We start from the raw sequence: 24440 nt of genomic DNA on the forward strand, positions 1-24440 counted from the left end.
TTTTACAGTCATTTTGTTTCTAAAATTTTACACAACTTTCTTTTGCAATGTCAGTAAATAATCATTTGTGGTTACTAATGTCCATACTGCTTATTATTTATCTACTGATTTCTTAACTGAGAATTAGTTTAAATTATTAAAGGTAGCTAATAGTGAAGAGTTATTTAAGCTTACACTTATTTAAAGCATTTATGTTTAGTCTTAGCATCTGGCACTGACAAATAAATTACCAGTTCTACAGGCTAGATTTTCCATGGAGTTGGTATTTGGAGAGGTCAGTGCCTTAAGTGATATGTTAAGCACAATCATCACCACTGTATGATTAGGAAACATTGCAATGGCCATTTCAATCGGACTTTTAAAAAAGGGTCTGGTAGGTAATTAGCCAAGTGTAAATTTAGTGTGTATAATGTCAAAATGTAAAGAGGTAGCTAGCTACAGTTAGCCTGTAATTAAATAATATGATGCCATTTCTTGTATGGCCTTTTTCATAAAGCCACATCATTTAGTAAAAGCCACCACATTCAAGTAAGACAGTTCATTTCTGCTGATTTATATATTTGTACTGAGAACTCAATTTATTAATATTTTAAAATTCATTTGAGAAGAACTTAAAACCTTTTTATCACCTGAGAGTTAGGCATTTGATATAAAAAGAGAACATACAAGGGTACTTCAAAAAGTTCATGGAAAAATAGAATTAAAAGATAGTACGAATTTTTCCATGAACTTTTTGAAGACCCCTCATATGTATAAGTACATACAAATATGTGATTAACAAAAGAGTGGATGAGCTAATTCTTTTAATTAAGAAATTAAGCCCTCGTAGGAGTAATGTATGTCTTGGAAGGCAAGCTAATGTGAATTAAAGCTGTGTTTTACATTCCATCATAAATTGCACGTATGGTTATTAATAAGCATTACCTTATTCTGTTTCCTCTAAACACTTGCTTCATCAATTGTTATTTTAGCAAGCACTTTATCACAAACATGACAATTCCCTGATGATGGTCTACTAGATGCATAATCAGAATGAGACTAACTGATGATACATTATTCACTAAGATGACACATTCTAGGAAGAATCTATTAAAAACTAATCTAGAAAACTCAGTAAGTTTTAATTTATGGCTATAAAACTTCACATGTCCTTATAATTGCTTTACTAACACACTTTATGCAATGTTGTGCACAGATTGCTTGGGAACAAAGGAACACAAGCCAGAGGAATAAAACAAATTTACCTTTCAGAGAGCATACAAAGCAATGTAACTTACACCACGGCATCATTCTAGTACTCTTAAACATTCTGTACCAGATGCCTAAGTGGAATCACTGGACCATTCCATAAAAGTAATGAAATGATAATTCTGAAGCTCACTCAGCTCTCTACATATCATGATAATGGAACCATGAGAAAAATACAGCACAAAACTTCTAAGTGAGAGTTTTGGCTATTGTTGTTTATTGTTGTTATTGTTTTGAAACTGTTAATGCAACACCAGCCATGTTCAGTGTCTCTAAAACCTACCTTACATCCGATGTCTGGCGATAGATAAGGGAAAAGTTCTCAGTTCAAGATTTGCTGAGTATCTTCCTTAAATTTTTAACATTTTAATTACCTTTGCTTTCTCACCTCTATCCACTTCTGCAACACATATTTTTGTTTCACTATAGAATTAGGGTAGACAATTTAAGCTTCTTATGATATGAAGAAAATTAAGAAATTACTATCTATACCATAAGAGCTTTAATTTATATTTTACTTTTTCCTGGAATTGGGTCAATTTGAAAAAATGTTCAATTCTACTATATGTGTTTATTTGCTGAATATTTGAGAAGGAGAAAAAAGAAAATAAGTTTCTGTGTTCATTTTTACCAATAAAAAGTTTCTTATTTTTATAATTTTTAACTTAAAATGAAATTAGTGTACTGTGCATATTAGATTTAGTTAACTATAGTTCACAGAATTGCTTGTATGTATTTTAAAGAACAAAAAGAAGTGTATCAGGATATGACATCAAAATGTAACTATAAAGTGACCCGAACAAGCTATGAATGCTAATTTTAAGGAAGTAAAAGTGTCCTCTTCTAAAATAAAAATCATACAGATTAGCACATAAATTGCTTTAAATGTGCATTTTTGAATATTAGATTGTAAACAATATAAACTGGAAAATACTTAAGTTTATCTGGTATAATTTTGAAATTTATATTCAAGAAATAAAATGCAATTGCTCTCACTCACAGAATTCAATGATGCAACAACATAAACAAATAATCACTGCATTTTTGTGAAGATGCTATTAGATTCTAAAAAGATATCCCAATAAGTTCTCCTTCATGTTCCCCAATAAATCTCATTTGTATTATAAACTACATCAAAAAGACACAATTCATTTAGTAGAATGGAATAATTCTGGTTAATCAATAGACCTCTCAGTGGGGGGATGACTTCTAGGAAGGCAGGGCATTTCTTTAATCCCAAAATGGCTAGACTCAATCTTATTGTAATAAGATGTTAAAGATTCAATGTGTCTGAGTCAAAGAGGGTGAGAAATGAGAAGAGGAGAGGAAAAGGGAAAACTCCCAGACATACAAAGCAGTCCGTGTCCTTAGGTCCTGAACAGCCTCCAGCACATTCTCGATGACAGCAGTCACTGACGTAGGGTCCGTAGCACCTGCCATCACACTGTTCTGCACACACTGTCCTTGTCACTGCAGAAGACAGAGATGGGGACTCAATCAAAGTCGGCCACCAAAAGAAACTACTAAGGTTATTTGAATTAATGGAGAAAAGCTGAGTTCTGGAGTAACAATTGACTCAACCTACCATTGACCCAATACAGCAAATATTTAATGAATGAAGTCTGCAACTAGATCAACATTACTGTACAAAAACCTTTAAAAGTAACACATAAGTTTTTTGTTGTCTATTCTTTCTTGTTTCAGCAAATAATTATAATAATTTACAAAAATCATACAACTTTAGAAAGAATCAAATTTGAGATAACGGAATAAGCCTATTGGCAGGATTGGAAGGGTAGAGTCAGAGGCGAAGTCAATTCACAAAGCATGCACAGTAAGCTCCTATGGTAGAAGGGATCAGGTAGTCAATGCAAAAAAGGAAACCTATACTTTAAGTTGATTCACATTATGTTTTACATGAGGGAGGAAAGAAAGAAAGGAAGGAAGAAAGAAAAAGAAAGAAAGAAAGGAAGGCAAGAAGGAAGGAAGAAAGGAAGAATCACATTTATCATAAACACAATGAAATGTCTCATTGGTCTTTATAACATCCTTCAATCCAATCTGATAGCATCATATCAAGGTACACTTTAGTAAAAGCAATGCTGTAATCTATGCATCAAAATTATAGTCATGAGGGACACAACTCTGCTTATCTCACTTATTCCAAAGAGATATTTTTAGAGTATGAATTTTACAGGATATGTGGAGTATATCATTTCACGGCTTCTGTATTTCCACTTCACCCTTGTTTCTTCCTACCTTTCTGACTATCTCTTCTAACCTTCCTTCACTGCTACTTTATCAAGATTGCCTTTTAAACATTAGTAGTTTCCAGACTTGATCGTGACAATTTTCTTTCGGCAATGGGATCATTCCTGGATAACATCATTCATCTCCACTTTGCTTACTACCCAAGCAAGGGTAAATGACTTGCAGATCCAGAACTGAACTCTCTATTGAACCACAGTATGTATTTCTAGCTGTTCACAAAAGTCCCACTTACATATATCAAGATATACAAAACGGAACATAACTCCCTTTCTCACCTCCACCCCTGAGTATATTTTTCTTCTTTGTTCTCTAATCCCAATTAATGGAAGCACCATCCATGCACAAGCTCAGTTAGAAAGTTGGGATGCAATTTCCATTTCTCCTTTATCCTTCATATCACTTCTCATACCTAATAAAATTGCCAAGTTCTGGTAATTCTAATACCTAAATATTCCTCATTACTTCCTCTTCTTTCTATTCCAACTCTATTCAGAATTTTTTCTCTAAATTATTATATAGCCTGTTAAAAATTTTCTCAGATCCTATCTTTTCTTTCCAATTAATCCTCCACACTACTCTAAAAGCAATAAATAGCTTGAAAATACATGACGATGCCTATAAATCAGTGTTGATTTACAGTAAGAGACTTATTTGTCATCCCTGTACTAAAGGAGTAAACCCTTAGCAAGGGACAAAAGTCCTCCGTGAATTGAGTACCATCTCTCTCTCTACTGGCGTGTCTCACTACTCTCACTGTGTTTCTCACATCCAGCCAAACAGAAATACCACTTGCAATTCCTGATTCCTTCCACTGTACACAGTTGTGATTCTTACTGTCTTTTCACAAGGCATTTCTCTATGCTAAAAACCCTTCCTGTCTTCTTTGCCTAGCAAATACTCGCTCTGACACCTTTCCAGACACATCTCCAGGTTGAATTATTCTGTCACTCTTACCTCTGAACAAGCAAGAAGATAAAATTAAAACAGCAATCTATGTGGTCCGGAGGCCGAGGCTTAAATCCAAAGTCTATTCATGTGATACAGGCACGTTATTTAATCAATGTGTATATTTAATTTCACCATTTTTAAGATGGAATTAGTATCATAGTACCTATATAATAGGATTGAAGATAGAGATACATGTATAGAGTTCTTAACATGGCCCTTATTAATAGTGCTCATTAACTGTTAGATACTATTTTTGCCCTTATAATACATTGTATCTATTTGTTTCATGTTTGATCTCACACCAAACAATGAATTTATTTGAAACTTATTGTCTTACTGAAGTTTTTATCCTTGGTAACAAGTACAGTGTTCGGGACTTAGTACAAAATAAGTTAGCACCTCCTCCAAGAAATAGATGTCATATATCACCAACTCAATGAAAGTATCGCTGAGTTAATGCACTTATTAGAGGGATTAAAAAAGTAGAATTAAAGAGGTAGGGCACTGAGAAATGTAAAAGAGAAATACTAAAACACCAAGAAATAGAGCATATTAAAATGCAAATAACATGAAATTATTGTTAGTATCTGTTACTAAATTTGAAAGCTCTTTAAATTGATTATTGATTATTTCATAATTCCATATTTTTACTTGTGTCCTTTTCCATTGAATATGATGATAGTCACAAAATCATGTATAATATTTAAATATGAAGTATATCCTTCCATTAGACATGATCATATTACTCCCAATGCAGTGCGATCGATACAAAAATCAAATAAAGTTTAAACTAAAATGACACTTGGACTCACCTCTGTCTTATTTTTATTTTGTAAAAATAGTCACATGGCATTTCTTATCATAAGCTTATAGCAGATTTTTTAAAAAACAAATTTTTAGGTCTGGATTTGTGACAGTATATTTTGTATTGCTAATTTTTGTTATATTAAATTTTGAAATAAATAATTTCTCCTATAACTATTCTAATAAAATTCCACATGATAAATCAGCTTGGCCTGCCCATTCATCCTTATGTCTTTCCTCAAATCTCATCTTCTCAGTGAAGTCTACCCCTATTTAATACTGAATCTTTCCCAAGCAACTGACTCCTGATGGATCTTTCTCCTCTTTCTCTTTCTCTCTTTCTTTCCTCCGTTTTTTTCCTTCCTTCCTTCCTTCCTTCCTTCCTTCCTTCCTTCCTTCCTTCCTTCCTTCCTTCCCTCCTTCCTTCCTTCCTTCCTTCTTTCCTTCCTTCCTTCATTTTTGTTATAGACTCAATCAACATCTAACATACTTTACAATTTATTTATCACAATTATTTTGTTCTTGGTATATTCCAAAGTCTAGAACTGTATCCGGCATTCACAAAATTTTATTTATACTTTATACATGCATTATGTATATAATATATACCTAAACAAATCATATCCACTCATTAACTCTTCATGGTCATACATTATGCTTATATTGAAGTCCCTATCTTTTAACAAAGTGCTATATTTATTTGGATGACCTAATTAGTATTCATATCATATAAAGGAAACATTATTAATAGAAAATTTTGTAAAGAATGGATCAAACATCATTCTTTTCTTCCACTTTCAATAAAGCTCTTTTGATGTACCAAGAGTTGCTAATTAAAATAGCAGACATATGTTAAATAAACAAACTACTAGATTTGAAATAAGTGTTAACACAGGACAGCCCATTATTTGCTTCTAGTTGACAGGCATTGCTCAGCTGAAAAACAATAGCATGGACCTGAGTCAACAATCATATCCTACAATCACATAATATTTTCATCCTAGACACATTCGAAGGCACTTCAAAAAGTTTGTGGAAAAATAGAATTAAAAGACAATATGAATCTTTTCATGAGCTTTTTTGGAAGTATCCTCATATATCTAAGTGTTAATTTCTACTTTTAACTCTGGTGATTTAAGGTAACTATACAAAATGTTTCAGTTTCTCTTTATTTATTTATTTGGATCTTTCCTGCCAAATGAGGAAATTAATTAAAATTATTTAGGAAGATAAGATAATTAACACTGAATTTATTTTTTAATTACTTATTAAATGTTCATATTAAAATCATTTACCTGAGTACACTATTTAAATATGAAAATAATCGGTTATAATATAACATAATACAACCTTAAATTCAATAACAATTGTTATACTGTGAAACTTTTACAACATGTGTTTTAAATTATGTGTTGAATCAACTTTAAATTTTGCAAAATAGCCTTTTTCTTCCATACAGTGGTCAAATATTTCATAATTTTTCATGACACTTTGATTTCAGATATTCCATTCTATTTCAGAAACATGCAAACAAACATCCCTCTAAATCATTATACAAATGCAATACTTTTAAAATTTTTGATTTAAGATGTTAAAAGGGAGTGATGAATTTTTTTTCAAAAACGGATAATAATATAATTAAGCAAACAGAGCAAAACAATAAGTTTCACCACTAAACAGTCATGTGATAAGGTTAAGAAAAATTTCTTTACGTTGTCACATGTAGTTTTATTTTTAAAAAGAAAACATCCCCTTTGTACATATCAAGGCTCATGCAGGACAAATAGAAGAGCACCATAAAGTAAATCTATTTAATAGCATGTGTTGATTAAAAGCATTACTTACTTAATATGAATAAACTTATCAAACTATACTCATATTTTATCATGATGGAGACACAAAACAAAAACCAGTTCGCGAAATCAATGAGATAACTCAGTCTCCATAGGAACATTAACTTATAATTGCTTTGTTTTTTATTAATTTCCATCCTTGCTCGAATATTTCATTAGATTTTTTTTTTCCCTGTATTTAGTATCCTTTCTAAATTGCTTCACTGGGTGCATTAAAATATTTGGGTTGAATTTAAACTAGCTTATTCATTGGTGGTACACCATTAAATGTGATAGTTTAATATAAAAGGTAAAACCTGGCAAGTTAAACCACTTATAAGGGTTAGTAAACTTGAAATTGGGAATGGGAGTTGTTTTAAAATATCCATGAGGTTCAGATGGGTAAAGTTTAAAGAACCAAACATTAAGGGGATACTGGAAAGAGATTATCTCCCACCTCAAAAATAGTATTTATAGGGCCGGCCCGGTGGCGCACTGGATAGTGCGCCGCTTGGGAAGCGCGGCGGCGCTCCCGTCCGAGGGTTCGGATCCCACATACAGACCGGCTCCCGCTCACTGGCTGAGTGAGGCGCGGGAGCAACGCCGAGGCTTGCGATCCCGTTGCCGGTCCCCGGTCCGGTACGGGGGCAACACTGAGGGTTGCGATCCGTTGCCGGACACGGAAAATGGTTTAATTACTTCTTTAAATGTAGCAATAACTACCTTCGAGCAAATTTATTTTATTTGAAGAAGCTTGGCAATTTACTAACCAAATATTTATTGTTGCTTCTTATGAGTAGCGAAAAGAACAAGGAGAAATCCTAAGTAATGCAAAACAGAGCATTGATGTCACAGTGACAAGAAGAAAAGATCGGTTTGTTCATTAGAAAATAAATAAGGCTCAATTTGGGCCAAGTCTTCATAAGGGTCTTCTCCCAGTGCTTTCCACTCTGTCACTTCCCTTCTCCCCACCCGTCTTTCTCCTTTTTCTTTCCTTATCTCCTCCAATCTTCTCTCCCTTAGGGCCTTTGATTCTCTTTGCTTCCTCTACTCAGTGGTTCTGAACCCCAGCTGTATATGAGATCATCTAAAAGGGCCTTTGAACTTCAATATGGGAATTCTCCTGTAAATAAAAATTTTGATTCAGTCAGTATCAGTGGGGGCCAAGACTGTCCATTTCTAATAAGCTCCTGGTTAATGTCACTGCCTGCTGCTCCACAGACCCCAATTAGAGTAGCAGGATATAGAAAGTATTTTTTTTTAAATATAGTGCTTGGGGATCACCTAGTTCCTATTACATCAAAATCTCTGGCAATGTTCTAGGAGGTTTGATAGTTTTAATAACTCACCTAGGTTATTCCAATATGCATCTAGAGTTCTATCTAGTCAAAATGGGAAGAAACTCTAAAGTTATTTACATCATTTGATTGATTGATGGACTGATTATTCAGAAATGTAATCATACTGGCCTCTTGCTTTAATTTCCTATTTATGTTGTTGAGTTCTTTGTCATCAGTTGGTTAATCAAACAAAAATTAGTGTACAAGCAGATTGGAAGATTTATGAGGAAAATGACACAAATTGGGGGAAGAAATTTCTTGGCTGGTTCTGAAAGCAAAAAATTTATATAAATGAGAGACCATCAGAAAACGGTTCTCTTCCTTTACCTAGAAGGGTTTTTCTTTTTTTCTTTTTTTTTTTTTTTGTCTTTTGTCTTTTTTCCGTGTCCGGCAACGGATCGCAACCCTCAGCGTCGCCCCCGCACCGGACCGGGGACCGGCAACGGGATCGCAAGCCTCGGCGTTGCTCCCGCGCCTCGCTCAGCCAGTGAGCGGGAGCCGGTCTGTATGTGGGATCCGAACCCTCGGATGGGAGCGCCGCCGCACTTCCCAAGCGGCGCACTATCCAGTGCGCCACCGGGCCGGCCCTTTTTTTCTTTTTTTTTTACCTGCATAAAAAGTATCCTGGGGCAGCCCACTATTCCATTGCTAAGCACATTTTAAAGCATATATATTTTATTTTTCTTCCGTGATTATTCAATAGCCTGCACTTCTATGTTGCCTACAGCATTTCTATTTTTATTGACAAAATTTGAACAAATTGTGTCCATGAAACACATCACATCCATTAAATAATAATTGAATGGAATGGTTTTGATATTACAGTGTTTTCAGCTACATACTTGGAGGTTTAAACAAGAAGAAAAATGCTTGGGTTAAAACAGAGGTGATTTGGGTTGGATGCGAGAAAGTATTTATTGACTATTAGAGTGATAAAAACACTGTAATGAGCTACTGAATGGGCTTCTTGAGTGTTTATTTGTCGGTATTTTAAGGGAAATGTCTTCTGAATGCTTTAGAAATCCACTTAATTAAAGACAGAGGGTTTGATAAAATGTAAGACAGAGGGTTTGATAAAATGTTCTCTAGCTCTAGGATCCAATATTTATCCTATGAATGGTGAAATTGTGCTTAACAAACTTAACACTTTGGGGTTGTGTAACATGCTTTTACAAAGCTACCACCATGAGGAGAGAGTTGAGGCAAAACAAATAAAGCTCACAGACCATCCAAGAATAGGCATTACTTATACAGAATGCTGAAATGTGTGGAAAATCAGATTTAATGAAACTATCACCAAACTATACACTGCTATTCCTTCTCCCATAGGAGAATAATTGAACACTTCTCTGTGTCCAGGGCCAGGAAGAGTCTACAAATCAAACAGAAAAATTTAAAATAAATATGCTTCGCCCTCCACCTACATTCTGATTCAGTAAGTCTGTGGAAAGTGCCAGAAAATTTACTTTTTTACTGGTTTTTATGGGTCAAACATGTCCCCCCAAAATTCATGTATTAGAAACTTGATTCCCACTGTAACAGTTTTGAGAGGGTGGGAAATTCGATTATGGTATTTGGAAGGTGAGGTCTTAGAGAGGTGATTGGATTGTGAGAACTGTGCCCTCATGAATGGATCGATCCATTCATGGAATAATGGGTTGATGGTTTAATGGGTTGTCATGGGTGTGGACTAGTGGTTTTACAAGGAGAGCACATAAAAGAGCTCTTGCTATTCTCGCTATGTGATACTCGGCATTGCCACAGGACCTCACAAGATGTGTTCTCTGGACTTTGAACTTTCCGGCCTCCAACACTGTAAGAAATATTTTTTTTTTTTTATAAGTTACCAAGTTTCAGGTATCCTGTTATAAATGACAGCAAATAGACTAATGCATTGGAAAGCCCAAGTTTTTCAAAAGTAGACTTTATAAAACAGTATTTCAAAATTCCTGCTCTAAGACACTCTTCTTTTTAATAAAAAGTTCCTTCAGGAGGGGTAAAACATTTGTTTAGATGGAAAGGCTGAGGTGGAGATGGGTTGGTCTTTAACTGGAGAGCTCTTCCCTATCTCGTGCTAGATCACAGACTAATTACCCCAAAATTGTCGCCACACAAAGTAACACCTTATTAAAAGCCATATCCTGATTTAGACAGGGAAGGAATTTTGCACTCAAGAATTTTTCAATTATTTTAACCAACAACATAAGTACTAATATATTGAAAAAGTCTCTCAGAGGTGATGTTATTTTTCCAATAATTAAACCTAGAAAAGTAGAATTACCCGTAAGTATCTGGTCCTTCTAAACTACCACAATCATTCCCATTTTCACAACACAGAAGAATATCAAACTGATTGTCTTTTATTTCTAATTCCTAATTAGTTTGATGATAGCTACTCTAAATGAACAAACCAGGCCATGCTATGAGGTATACACTCCCACAGATAACATAATTGCTTAATCCTAAGTGCAGTACCTGCTGTAGTTCACCTGAAAAACATGGCAAGTACCTTTACAACCCTTATTAAAATTGACATTCAGACTCCATTAATAAAAGCATAACCAAATTTTGGCAGCTACTAATCAGGTTAGACCCTTGTCCCAGATAAATCTCTGGTGACCCATGGGTTATGACATGATAATATTATTAATTGTGTCAAAGAGGAAAGGGATCTTGTCTAATTCATTCTTCATCACCAGCTGCTTTATTCATTTATTTAATGAAGTTTCATTCAACCTATTTTATAAAGACATGCTCAATGATTCATTGAGGGACATTAAAGCTGATTTTAAACTACACTCTTGGCCACCAGGGAAATTCTCCCTTATTAATAAGTTATTAACATCGCCTCCAAAGTTTGTGAGTCAGAATTCAGAAAAACAACATTGACCTATTACATCAACTATAAAAATATTCTTGAGAGTGAGTATGAGTTATTTTACATATTCCTCACTAGGACAGTAGATATAAGTTTTGAGACAATAAAGGAAAAGTGTGAATCTGCAGAAGGAGAGGATAAAAAGTGATTTAAAAAAAAAAATATATATATATATATATATATTTTTATATCAGAATTGAAGGCTGCATCTTACATTCCACTAAAAAATGATATTCTGGAGATAAAGTAGTCAAAAATAGGAATAATATCATGGACTTGTCACAAACCAAGAAATGTGGAAGTTGACATTCAGCTTTTGAAATCACTTTGCATTATAGAAGACCACACATCTCTACATCCAGCCTTGATGGAAAAACAAGCTAACGAATAAACACAAAACAAAAAACACCTTATCTCTTTTCTTTACCCTAGTTCCCTATCCAAAATATTAGTAGATGAGAATAAAGATAATCTCTCTCCTACTCAATATATATCTGGATCAGTTTCCTTATAAATCTGGCAAAAAAAGTTGCCAATTTTGTGATAAAAGTAATAGTAATTGAAAAAGATATTGAGGGCCGGCCCGGTGGCGCACTGGATAGTGCGCCGCTTGGGAAGCGCGGCGGCGCGCGCCGCCCGAGGGTTCGGATCCCACATACAGACCGGCTCCCGCTCACTGGCTGAGCGAGGCGCGGGAGCAATACCGAGGTTTGCAATCCCGTTGCCGGTCCCTGGTCCGGTACGGGGGCAACACTGAGGGTTGCGATCCGTTGCCGGACACGGAAAAAAGACAAAAAAAAAAAAAAAAAAAAAAAAAAAAAAAAAAAAAAAAGAAAAAGATATTGAAATGGAAAAAACACAGCCTCACATCAGGCAAACAATGAAAAAATATTTGCTGAACCAATGAATGCTATCTAGTCTACATTCCTCTTTTTATTGATGAGGAAACTGAAACCAGAATTAATTTACTTGCCTGTGGACAGATCCAAAATGATGTTCTTACATCTGTAAGAAATATCACTGCCCCTTCAGGGTATTCCAGGAAGTTTCTAGTATTGATGAGAATTTAAAAATGGGCAAAATATTAGTGGACAAATAAACTGATAAAAAATTTTTTGAAGAGTAATTTGTGTCTATCAAATTTGTATATGTAAATTTACATGTGACCAAGCAGTATTTTTTCTAGAAATCTGACTTATGGAAGAACATGCATATGTGGACAACTATGTATGCTTCTTGGTTATAATTGAGGCTAATACAATGTAACCTAAATGTCCATTAACAAATAATTGGTTAAGTGAACTATAGTACAACCATAACTTGGGAAACCCCTGAAGCATTAAGAAAGCAATGAGGTTGGTCTCTATGTACTGAAATGAAGATTTTTTAAAACATAATGTCCAATGAAATGAAAGTAATAGAAAATAGGTATGGTATACTTGTTCTTATAAAACAAAACAAAACAAAATCCCAGAACTTATATGTGCTTATGTGTATACATATATACATGAAGACATGCATACATACCAAACTTATTATAATAATCACTTTATTTAAAAAATGTAGGTTGGAGGAAGGGTGCTCACTCACGGGAAGACATTATTACCTGTAACTCTACACACTTCAGTATCATATGAATTTAAAATAAATAAATAAATGTATCAGTCCATTTTGTGTTGCTATAACAATACCTGAGACTGGATAATTTATAAAGAACAGATTTTTATTTGGCTTATGATTCTGGGACAGCTGCATATGGCGCAGGCCTCAGGCTGCTTCTATTCATGGCGGAAAACAGCAGCCAGCTGCAGGTACAAGCAGATCACACGGCAAGAGGAAGCAAGAGAGAGAGAGAGAGAGGAGGTGCCAGAGTCTCTTTAGACAACCAGTTCTCTCAGGAATTAATAAAGCGAGAACTCACTCACTACCCACCCCCCCAGGGACAGCATTAAATCCATTCATGAGGGATCCACCCCTATGACTCAAACAGTTTCCATCCCTGCCACATTGGGGATCAGATTTCCACATGAGTTGGAAGGACAATAATCCAAACTCCATTAATAAGTAAATAACCAACCTGTGCATCTGGCAGAGCAAGTTAATTGTCCCAGACTTACAGAAGAACAAGTTAACACTTAAAAATATCTAACTAGCTTATCCTAGGTCACATAATAAGTCATTATCAAAGTAATGTTTAAAATTAGTTTCCTGACTCCTGTATATCTTTATTGATGTGTTTGCATTAAGTTTAGAGTCAAAAACAATAGGTCTCTAAAGGGAAAGACCAAACGGAGTGGAAATGCGGAGGAAGATAGTTCCAGAAACTATTTTAAATGTAACACCAAATACATCAAACACATCAAACACATATTTGCTTCAAACTGAAAAACAGTTTATTCTGAAGTCATTTTAACTAACATAATTATGAGTGATGTTAATGGCAACTAAGATATTACTCAAATATTCTTCAAATCTGTGACTAAAACCATAGAAATAAAATCACTTCATATTTAGCATTTTAAGAAAACTTATATACACTGAGTCTAATATTAAAATTTTAGAGAGGAGGAAAATGAGTCACAGAGAAGCCAACACTCAAGTCTGTATGTCAATAATAATCAAGAATTTTAAAGGGAACCCACTTGACAGTAATGCCAAAACGTATGTTCAAGCATGTAAGAAATAACGTTTTCAAAACATTGCCTTTCTTCTCATAGAAGGTGTTTGGGATTATCTTGATAAAAGACAATCATGTCTGCCTACCAGTTAAAAGACGTTCCTTTGCAGTGTTTTTCAAACATTTTTAAAAATCATAATTTACAGTACCAACAACATTATATATCATGGCTTAGTACACAAATACACAATGAAAAGTTCTAAGAAATATTATTGGACCTAATTATGTGCAAATAATTTTGACACTGTCTTTTCTATTCTATTCTAACCTGGTCTATTTTATTCCAATCTATCCTACTTCAATAAAAATTTAATTGTTGGTCAGGGTCCACTGAAGTGAGTTTTTAATTCAGTAATGAGTTGCAACCAGCAGTTTGAAAGAATTGCTCAATTGCATGAACAAAGGTCAAATTAAGAAATTAGAAAAATCAATCTCCTTTTATAAATGTGCAGCAAATTAGCCTTCCAATGAATTCAGGAACTTAGAGCCACTGGAGATGACATTTCCTTTTTCTGAAGTTTTAGGATCCAAAGGGTATGGAAAATCATTATACAATAGTGCCTGCCTCAACAACTTCCCTCCAGGATTGTGCCATTGATACTATTTTTTATTTCAACCATTATCACTGAAAATTTGGAATAGTTAAATCTGAATTCCATCTGCATTGTAGTATGTTAAACTAGGAGTCAATACAAAATAGCATTTGGGATCCTCTTCAACCAATATATTTATAGAAAATAATATATATGTAGATATTAAAGAAATATTTTATGCATTATTAATATATTGGTAAAATAAATTATCATCCCTCTGACTTGGACAAAAGTTTGGAAATCCTCAAAATCTACTAAAAAATTATGGCATGATAAAAAGCATACAATTTATTTGTTCTTTTCTCTCTTAAAATTTGAAATTACAGATGCGATACACATTTTTAGGGAAATATAAGTAACTACAGATATGTAAAATTAAAAGCAAATCATTCGTTCTCTTATCACAGCAATAACCAATGTCAATTTTTGGTTGTCTATATATCTTTGACCTTCATACTATGATGCCACAGTAGTATAACAGTGAAGAGAACACAAAATACACAACCCAAAATAATTCAAAATACTCAAATCTTTAATTTTTTTCAAATTCTGTGAAGGAGACACATCTTCCTTTTATGCCTCTGAAAAAAAAAAAATCCTGTCTCTATGTTCTCTCCACCCTGGAAATCTCTCACTCTGTCACCCACTGCATCTTGACCCTCCCACCTTGTTCCCAATTTACTGTACTGGAATGATTTATGAGGATTGAATCAGATAATGCATGTGAAGCTGTTAGCCGGCACAGTGGATGTCTATAGAAAGTTCTCTGGAGATGACTGCTGGGTTCTAATTCTGACTTACATAATAGCTGTTCTGGATTAAACAAATTATTTAACTTCTCTGTGCTTCAGTTTCTTTTTCTATAAAACAGAAATAACAACTGTATTTACCTCATGGAGCTATTGTGAAGATTATACATATTATCGGAAGTCATTAAGCTTGGAACAGTGTCTGATATATAGTTAGCACTACATAAATATTTGCTGCTGGTGTTGTTATGTATCAACAAATGATCGTTATTATCTTGCTTTATAATTTGGGGTTTTTCAATAAATATTTTATCATTACTGTCCCTATTTGCATATGACATGATCCTATATAGAGAAAAACCTAAAGACTACCAAAAAACTCTTAGAGCCGGTAAAAATTTTCAGTAGTATTGCAGGATACAAAATCAACACTCAAAAAATCAGTAGCATTTTTATTCTCAAGTAATGAACTACCAGAAAAAGTAATCAAGAAAGCAAGCCCTATTGTACAAGGAGGTGAAAGAGCTCTACAAGGAGAACTAAAAATCACTGCTGAAAGAAATTAAAGAGGACACAAAAAGGTGGAAAGATATTCCATGATCCTGGATTAGAAGGATTAACATTGTGAAAATGTCCATATTAGCTAAAGTGATCTATAGGTTCAATGCAACCCCTATCAAAATATCAATAGCATTCTTCACAGATATAGAGAAAACAATTGTAACATTCATATGGAACAAGAAAAGATTTCAAATAGCCAAAGCAATCCTAAGCAAAAATAAATAAATAAATAAATAAATAAATAAATAAATAAATAAATAAATAAATAAATAAATAAAAATAAAGCTGGAGGCATAATGCTACCTGACTTCAAATTATAATACAAAGCTATAGTAACCAAAACAGCATGGTACTGGCATAAAAACAGACACTTGGACCAATGGAACGAAATAGAGAACCCGTAAATCAACCCACAGACATCCAGCCAACTGATCTTTGACAAAGGCAACAAGAACTTACATTGGTGAGAAGACTGCCTCTTCAATAAACGGTGCCAGGAAAATTGAACATCCATATGCAGAAGAATGAAACTAGATCTGTACCTCTTACCATATACCAAAATCAACTCACAATGGATTAAAGACTTAAATACAAGTCCTGAAACTATAAAACTCCTGAAAGTAAACATAGGAGAAACACTCTGGAAGTAGGAATGGGCAATGACTTTATGAGTAAGAGCCTCAAAGCACAAGCAACAAAAGAAAAAATAAATGGGATTATATCAAACTAAAAAGCTTCTGCACAGCAAACAAACAATTGATACAGTGAAAAGACAACCTCCAGAATGGGAGAAAATATCTGCAAGCTATATATCTGACAAGGGATTAATATCCAGAATATACAAGGAACTCAAACAGCTTCACAGTAAAAAATTAATCCAATTAAAAAATGGGCTAAGGAGCTGAATAGACATTTATTAAAGGAAGATATACAAATGGCCAATAGGTACATGAAAAAATGCTCCACTTCACTAATCATCAGGGAAATGCAAATGAAATTATCTCACCTCAGTTAGACTGGTTATTATCAAAAAGGCTGATAATAACAGATGCTGAGGATGTGGAGGAAGGGGAACCTTCCTACACACTGTTGGTGTGACTTAAGTTAGAACAGCCATTATGTAAAACAGTATGGAGGTTTCTCAAACAACCGCAGATAGAGGTATACCGTAGGATCCAGCAATCTCACTGCTGGGTATAAACCCAAAAGAATGGAAATCATCATGTCAAAGGGATACCTGCACTCCCGTTCTTATGGCAGCTATATTTACAATAGCCAAGATAAGGAACCAACCTAAACATCCATTAACAGACAACTGAACAGGAAAATGCTGCTCAGCCATAAAAAGAATGAACTCCTGCCATTCACAGCAACATGGATGAGCTTGGAGAAAATTACATTAAAGCAAAATAAACCAGGCACATATAGAGAAAAAATACATGTCCTCACTCATCAGAGGGAGGGAGGGAGGTAGGGAGGAAGGAAGGTAGGAAGGAAGGAAGGAAGGAAGGAGGGAGGGAGGGAAGAACAAACCTATGGGTACTGGAGTTGGAAAAGGGGGAGAAGAGGAGGGTTAGGGAGAAATTGAGTAAGGGACACAAAGAATAATTATGATTTGTAATAATGAACATGCTAATAATATCGATTTAATCATCACATTTTGTACACAAATACTGATAGTCAACTTTGTACCACATAAATATATATAATCAAAAAAAAGAAGAAATGAAAACCAAAAAATTTTTTTCTGTAGAAACATAAATATGCTCCTGCTATATTATTTTTCAAAGCTCTATATTATACTATTATATCATAATACCCTAACTTAATTCCCTTTCTAAGATATTTACATTGTATATATTTGTTACTATTATAGTATATAATGTTTAACATACATTTTCTGTATACTATAATTTATTACATATAAATGTTGAAATAACAAATTCCTTGGTCCAAAAAATGCACATTTAAAATCTTTTGACAAAAATGATCAGTTCGTCTACATTGTGATTTTTGTCTACTTGTAATCTAACAAGAATAATTGAGATTGCTCCTATCCTCATACTTTCATACCCAATAGAAATTATCTGAACATGTTTAGTTAAAAAAAAAAAATTGCATGTCATTGATCATAAGTAAGGCCAAATATTTTTTAAAAGATTTCTCGTATAAATTTTCAATTCTTTTTAATATTATTAAAAATACTTTGCTTTGGGCCGAGCCCGTGGCGCACTCAGGAGAGTGTGGCGCTGGGAGCGCAGCAGCGCTCCCGCCGCGGGTTTGGATCCTATATAGGGATGGCCGGTGCACTCACAGCGCTCACTGGCTGAGCGTGGTGCAGCTGGTCTCAAAAAGGACAAAAAAAACAAAACAAAAAAAAAAAAAACTTTGTTTTAAAAATACAAAACACTATAATGTAATTAAAATTATCTTTTTCTTCATTTTTATTTTATACCTTTTATGTCATGTTAAGAAGACTTTCATTATACTGTAATTTTCCCCTCTATTTTTCCTAGTACTTTCAGTTATTTCAGTCATTTCTGAACTGTTAGTCTACAATCCATTTATTATCTAGAGTCCATCTAATGCCTTTTACACTTTTGATATACAACCAATATTATGTCTTCTGTTTTATGATGAAGATCTATTTTATTCCATATGTAAACCATTTGTTCGAACACTATTTATTAAGTAATTTTTTATCGTTTTTGTTTTAAATATGCCACCTTTACAAAAACTAAGTTCTTATATAGGCTTTAGCCTCCACCTGGACTTTCTACTAGACTCCATTGAGCCAATTCCACTCTGAACTAATACCGTACAGTTTTAATAATTACTACTTTTTAACATTTTAATATTTGGTGCAGAAAACAGTTCCACATAGTTCTTTTCAGTTGTCTCGCTATTTTAATAAATATATTTTTCAAAGATACTTTAAACTATTTTTGTCCAGTTAAAAGGAAACCATTGGGAATTGATTGAAGATGGTCAAATGTATAGCTTAATTTTAAAAGAACTGACATTTTTATAATATGAGTCTTTCCATCCTAGAATTTGGTAATTTTCCATTCATTTAGGTTTTCTGTTACGTCTTGATGAAATATTGCAGCTTGATTTTTATTTTAAATTACCAGTAACTAGCTGTAAATTTCAGAGTGTGTCTTTCTTTTTCTTCCTTCCCTCTGTGTTCTACTCAGTGAAATCACATACACCTGAAATAAATACAACATTCTCATCGTAGAAGAAGATAATTGCCCTGGGTAAGTTATCTGAGTTTTAGAAATACTGAAATCAGAACAAAACACGAAGGTATTCTTGAGATCACAATGCTCTATCAACACCATTATAACAAAATTTATAAGCAGGAGGACTTTAGATAAATCAGAAGTAACTATGTGAAAATAATTTTTTTTTTTTTTTTGTCTTTTGTCTTTTTCCGTGTCCAGCAACGGATCACAACCCTCAGTGTTGCCCCCGTACCGGACCGGGGACCGGCAACGGGATCGCAACCCTCGGTGTTGCTCCTGTGCCTCGCTCAACCAGTGAGCGGGAACCGGTCCATATGTGGGATCCGAACCCTCGGGCGGGAGCGCCGCTGCGCTTCCCAAGCGGCGCACTATCCAGTGCGCCACCGGGCTGGCCCGAAAATAATTTTTAAAATATGTTTTGATCTATCTTTTATAACCTCACAATAAATTAATATAGTGACTATTTCTTTTTAAACATGCCCATGGTAATGGAAATAAGCAGCTGTGATAATATTATTAATTATCAAATAATGTATAAAATTTAAATTGGCTTGAGAAATGGAATATTAATATGTCTGATGTTTAGGGAATTTACATTTATTCTAACATAATGAAAAAAATGTGGCTCAACAGAAGAGAAATTGACCTGTACCCAGTCATCCCTTATTTTCTTTCATGCCTATGTTGTTTACTTAATTCTTCCTCTAACCAAACTGATTAATTTGAAATAGAAAACATACCTCACAAATGAATGCAAAACAGAACTCTAAGGATATTGTTCTCCAGACTTGCCAAATTCTCCAACCATGAAAATGTTATGTAAGTGTTTGCTTTTCCAAAAATGAAATCTCACACTTCTTTCCATTCCTGTAGCAATGACTGAATATGGTTGTCCTATTCATCAGAAGCACGTCATGTAGATAATTTTGAAATTTTCTCTTTGATAGTCAAAGATAGTTACTCTAATGAAATTCAGCTCTTTTGATGCAAAGATACAAATAATTCAGAATAAACTGTCATCAGTACCAGAATAACAAAATTCTATTAATGGTAACACTTCCAGATATTTCTAACTGTTCTTTTCAATGTTCTCTTAATAATCATTCAAATGTGGAGTATTCACTCTCTGGTCTCTCTGCTTAGATTACCTACCTCCACTCAACCCCATAGTCTGTATTTTCCCCAACTGATCTGTACCTGTATCCTACATCTATATCACCTAAAACTATTTATGTGTCCATACATATACTTGTGCACTCATATATATAGATATTCAATGTGCATGAGCACACACACACATAAAAAAAAAATCCTAACCATACAAGGTAGCATGCATGAAAATAATCTTTTTCGAACCTTATCTTTTTCGAACCTTTCACTGTGCAGATGAGGGAACTTGAAAAAACTGACGTTCTTTAAATAGAGTTAAATGAAAGGTACAAATGCATCTCCAGTCTCCTGATGTCCCCGGTTTAATATTCCTTTTGACCTTATCAGAAATTCTTCATCTTTGTCTTTTACACCACCCACAGCATGCCCAGAGAACAGAAACATTTTTATATATTTACTTTATACCCCTTGAGCCCTCAGCATGATATTAAGCAATATCTTCTGTATCACATTAAACTGTAATATATAGAGCATTTCAAATATATATATATATATATATAAATAGATCTCCTCTGTGTGTGTGTGTGTGTGATATTTCCTGTAGTTAAAATGGAAACCATCCTGCTATTTTAAATCTTTGAGAGATGTTATTAAATTACAACAAATATTATCAGCTTATGTCAGTTTTCTCTCATTTTTTGCAAGTCAATTATTGGATCACTTTTTGAAATGTTAAAAGTAAGTAACTAGTCTATTGTAATGTTTCCTTTATTTTTACAACACCTCCAAATACTATAAATCCAAAAAAAAGAGGCCAATAGGAAATAATTGAAATCAATAAGAAGGCTTACGGACATGCAAAGTTATTAGGGAAATACAAGGGTTTTAATTAAAGATGTTGGCTTTTAACAAAGACTCGCTGTTGTCCTGACTGATCGAGCCTGCTGGCTCAGCTCTTTCTCTTTTTCCCACTTGCTTTTCTCTGCTCTAATTGGATATTTACCACATCGGCACCTTCTTTTTAAACAACTTTTATCCCACAAAGACTGTAAATACAATTACACTTTAGACAAATTATATGTGTGTGAATATAATTAGTTTATTATCTTCATAATTTGTCACTTTGGTTTCACAATCTACAGGAAACTTTTGGAAATTTCATGGAAAAAAAGGACAACTTAATTTTGAGCTGCTACATTTTCTTGCTGTAATTTTTAAGAAAAAAATATATAATTATTTCCTGAGATTTCAAAATTCCACTTTAAAACAGTTCCAGAAGTATTTCAGAACAAATAAAAGACTATATATATATATATATATTGCTGAAGTTTGCCTAAGATTGAATAGAATGTGTAAGCTAGGCTAAGATTTTGGGTTTTTCCCCCTATTATTAAACTGAAACTTAATATATTGCAACTGTTGAAAGTAATTTTCTTTGTGCCCCAGCATAATGAATTACTGATGAAAAATGCTGAATAATTTCTATATATTCCTAGCATATTCTATAATGCCTGTATAGAAACAATAAATATCACAAAGTGTTGTTTGGAGCAAGGTTTTATCTTGCCAGTATAATAGTGCTGCCATTCACAGTCATCTACAATGGATCAAATACACTGCTTGTATTAGTTTCATTCTATTTTTAATTAAAAAAAAAATTTAAGATAACCTGACCAAGTAGAATACTGTAAGTAAGAAGTAAGGGGTGAATTGTACCACCAGAAGTTTTCCTTTGGTTAAAATAACGCCTTAGCTTTAATGAATTTAATGAACATGTAAAAGGACAGAAGTCTATCTGTTCACTCCAGTGGTTGAAACACACATTTCTTCATGAATTTTTGTAGTGCAATCTTTTGGTTTAGGAAACAATTTTTTTAAACTATTGTCAAATGCACTTACATTTTTCAATTAATTTTTTAGGTGAGAATTGTCACTTGTAAAGCAACTTAGAACACTGAAGAGTGTATTGAGTGGATTTCAGCCTGAAAAATTTTAGTTATATAATAAGCAATTGAAGACAATCATAACTACTTTAACAAAAATGTGTGCAAAGGTTGGGAGAGTCAAACTGTAATTTTTTTGATATATGCTTCCCCCCTCCCCCAAATGCAGTGACTAATAAAAAAAAACACTGGGTCTTGGAGGATTAAAGGAATATGTAAAATGAAATAACCACTCTTCCTGATAATAGGAGAGTGCAGAGGGCTGGACTGATATTGTCCTTAAAGATAAAAAAAGGACATGCAGTATCTATTTTAAATGAGATAAGTGTGCTTCATATATCTTCCAGGCACAGAGATAACTTTGTTCCTTTAATCATTATTATTTATTTCTTAAAGCTTATTCTCTCACACCTAAACCTATAGAGCTCAGACTTTAAGACTCAGTTCTTATGAATAGAGAGAGTTGTCATTCTTACCAGTAAGCTTGCTAAATAATTCTGCTATAAGCTTCAGACTTCACATAGCTGATAAGTTTGTCTCCCCTGACATGACTACATTAATCCACTGAATCAATTTACTTAAGCTGTGCTGTGGAGCAATGCAGCCACGATTTAACTGAGCTTAAAAGTACTTTCAAGTCTGAGTCACTGCTAATGACTTAAAAGTACTTTCAAGTGCTGAGTCACATGTAATGCAGCTCTCAATGTTCCATCGTAAGTTCTATTTTGACCCTTTGAAACTATGTAAGAAATATTCTTGTTAGGTTTATAGGGTTATGATGCTATAGCATTAAAAAGGATTTAAGAAGAATAAATTCAAGTTGTTTTAAAAAATCAGACATGAGTAAAACAGTAAGGGTAGAATACTTGATTAGATTCTACCAATACAATTTACTTACAGTAATATCTATACAATTCCTTAGGTTGTCTAAGATTTTTTTTTAAAGAATTTGTTTAGAAAAATATTTTATTGTTTAGAAAACATTTTTAAAATTAGCTACTGTAGAGCCGGCCCAGTGGCGCACTGGAGAGTGCGCCGCTTGGGAGTGCGGCGGCACTCCCGCCGAGGGTTCAGATCCCATGTGGAGACCGGTTCCCGCTCACTGGCTGAGCGCAGTGCGGGCACAACACCGAGGGTTGCGATCCCGTTGCCGGTCCCCAGTGCAGGCGCAACACCAAGGGTTGCGATCCCGTTACCGGTCAGTAAAAAAGACCAAAAGGAAAAAAAAAAAATTAGCTACTGTTTCCAACGTTTATAGTCTGAACATGATTAAATTCTATAAAGGAACAATGTTACATTTAAATTATTCAACATGCAATCAAACTAACTGTGGCACCCAAACCAGTACACAAAATAAGTTGCAAATGTTATTAAATTTTACTGAAAATTTACCAGATTTTACTAAAATTTCTGTCTGAAAGATTTGCACAGTGAGCTGTTATCCATAGTAAGCTGTCAATTTATTCATTCTCTCCTTCCATTTCGCTAAGTCTATTAAACCAAAACAAAACTTTTTCTCATTTCCTCTGTTTAAAACTTCTGCCTCCTGCAGACCGCCCCTTGAGCTCACCATTGTTGTGACCAGAATCTTTGTTTCCCCAAATCTCTATCCAGAGATGTTTCCAATCCGACCATTACTCTGCTTTATTTCACTCTAACAAGTCATTCATTATCATGAACTTGTTCTCCCAGAGCCTGGAACACTTATCTTTACTGTGATTTCTCACCATTTAGTGACACACAGGATAACTTCCAGCACATTTGCAAGAAGGAGACACCTGTGGGAAGATGTCAGCATTGATAAAGTGTGATGAGTGAAATTTGTTCTTGCTTTGGACTGAATGTCCTGCCAAAATCTGACCCCCACTGTGTTAGGGTTAGGAGGGTGGAGAATCCTATTATGATTATTCAAAGGTGGGGTGTTGAAAAGGTAATTAGATTGTAGGACCATGCCATAGTAAATAGAATAAACATTGTGGTCATGGGTAAGGTTTGGAGGGCTTTAAAAGGAGAGTGAATGAGGAGGTTAGTTTCCCTCTGCTCTGCCATTTTCACAATGTGATACCCTACCATCACCGTCACCACCACCAAGACCTTCACCAGCTCTGTTCCCTGGACTCTGAACTTCCCAGCCTCAGAAACTGTAATGATAAATTTTGTTTTCCTTACAAATTACCAAGTTCCAGGTATTTTGTTACAAGCAACAGAAATGGACTAACACAGTTCTTAACTTCAGTT

At 34.1% G+C, this 24440-nt stretch overlaps 1 protein-coding gene across 1 annotated transcript in view; it reads right to left on the bottom strand.

Moving 5' to 3' along the window:
* LOC103587056 (receptor tyrosine-protein kinase erbB-4-like) overlaps positions 1-24440 on the bottom strand; it is a gene marked incomplete at its 3' end in the record, with an annotated part of 234500 nt that overhangs the window by 15831 nt on the left and 194229 nt on the right. The window contains exon 5 of the mRNA XM_008568449.1: positions 2600-2718. Coding sequence (XP_008566671.1) covers positions 2600-2718 — 119 coding nt within the window. The remainder of the gene's footprint in view (positions 1-2599; positions 2719-24440) is intronic.

Source organism: Galeopterus variegatus, unplaced genomic scaffold (assembly GCF_000696425.1).
Source record: "Galeopterus variegatus unplaced genomic scaffold, G_variegatus-3.0.2 Scaffold410, whole genome shotgun sequence".
Lineage (NCBI taxonomy): Eukaryota > Metazoa > Chordata > Mammalia > Dermoptera > Cynocephalidae > Galeopterus > Galeopterus variegatus.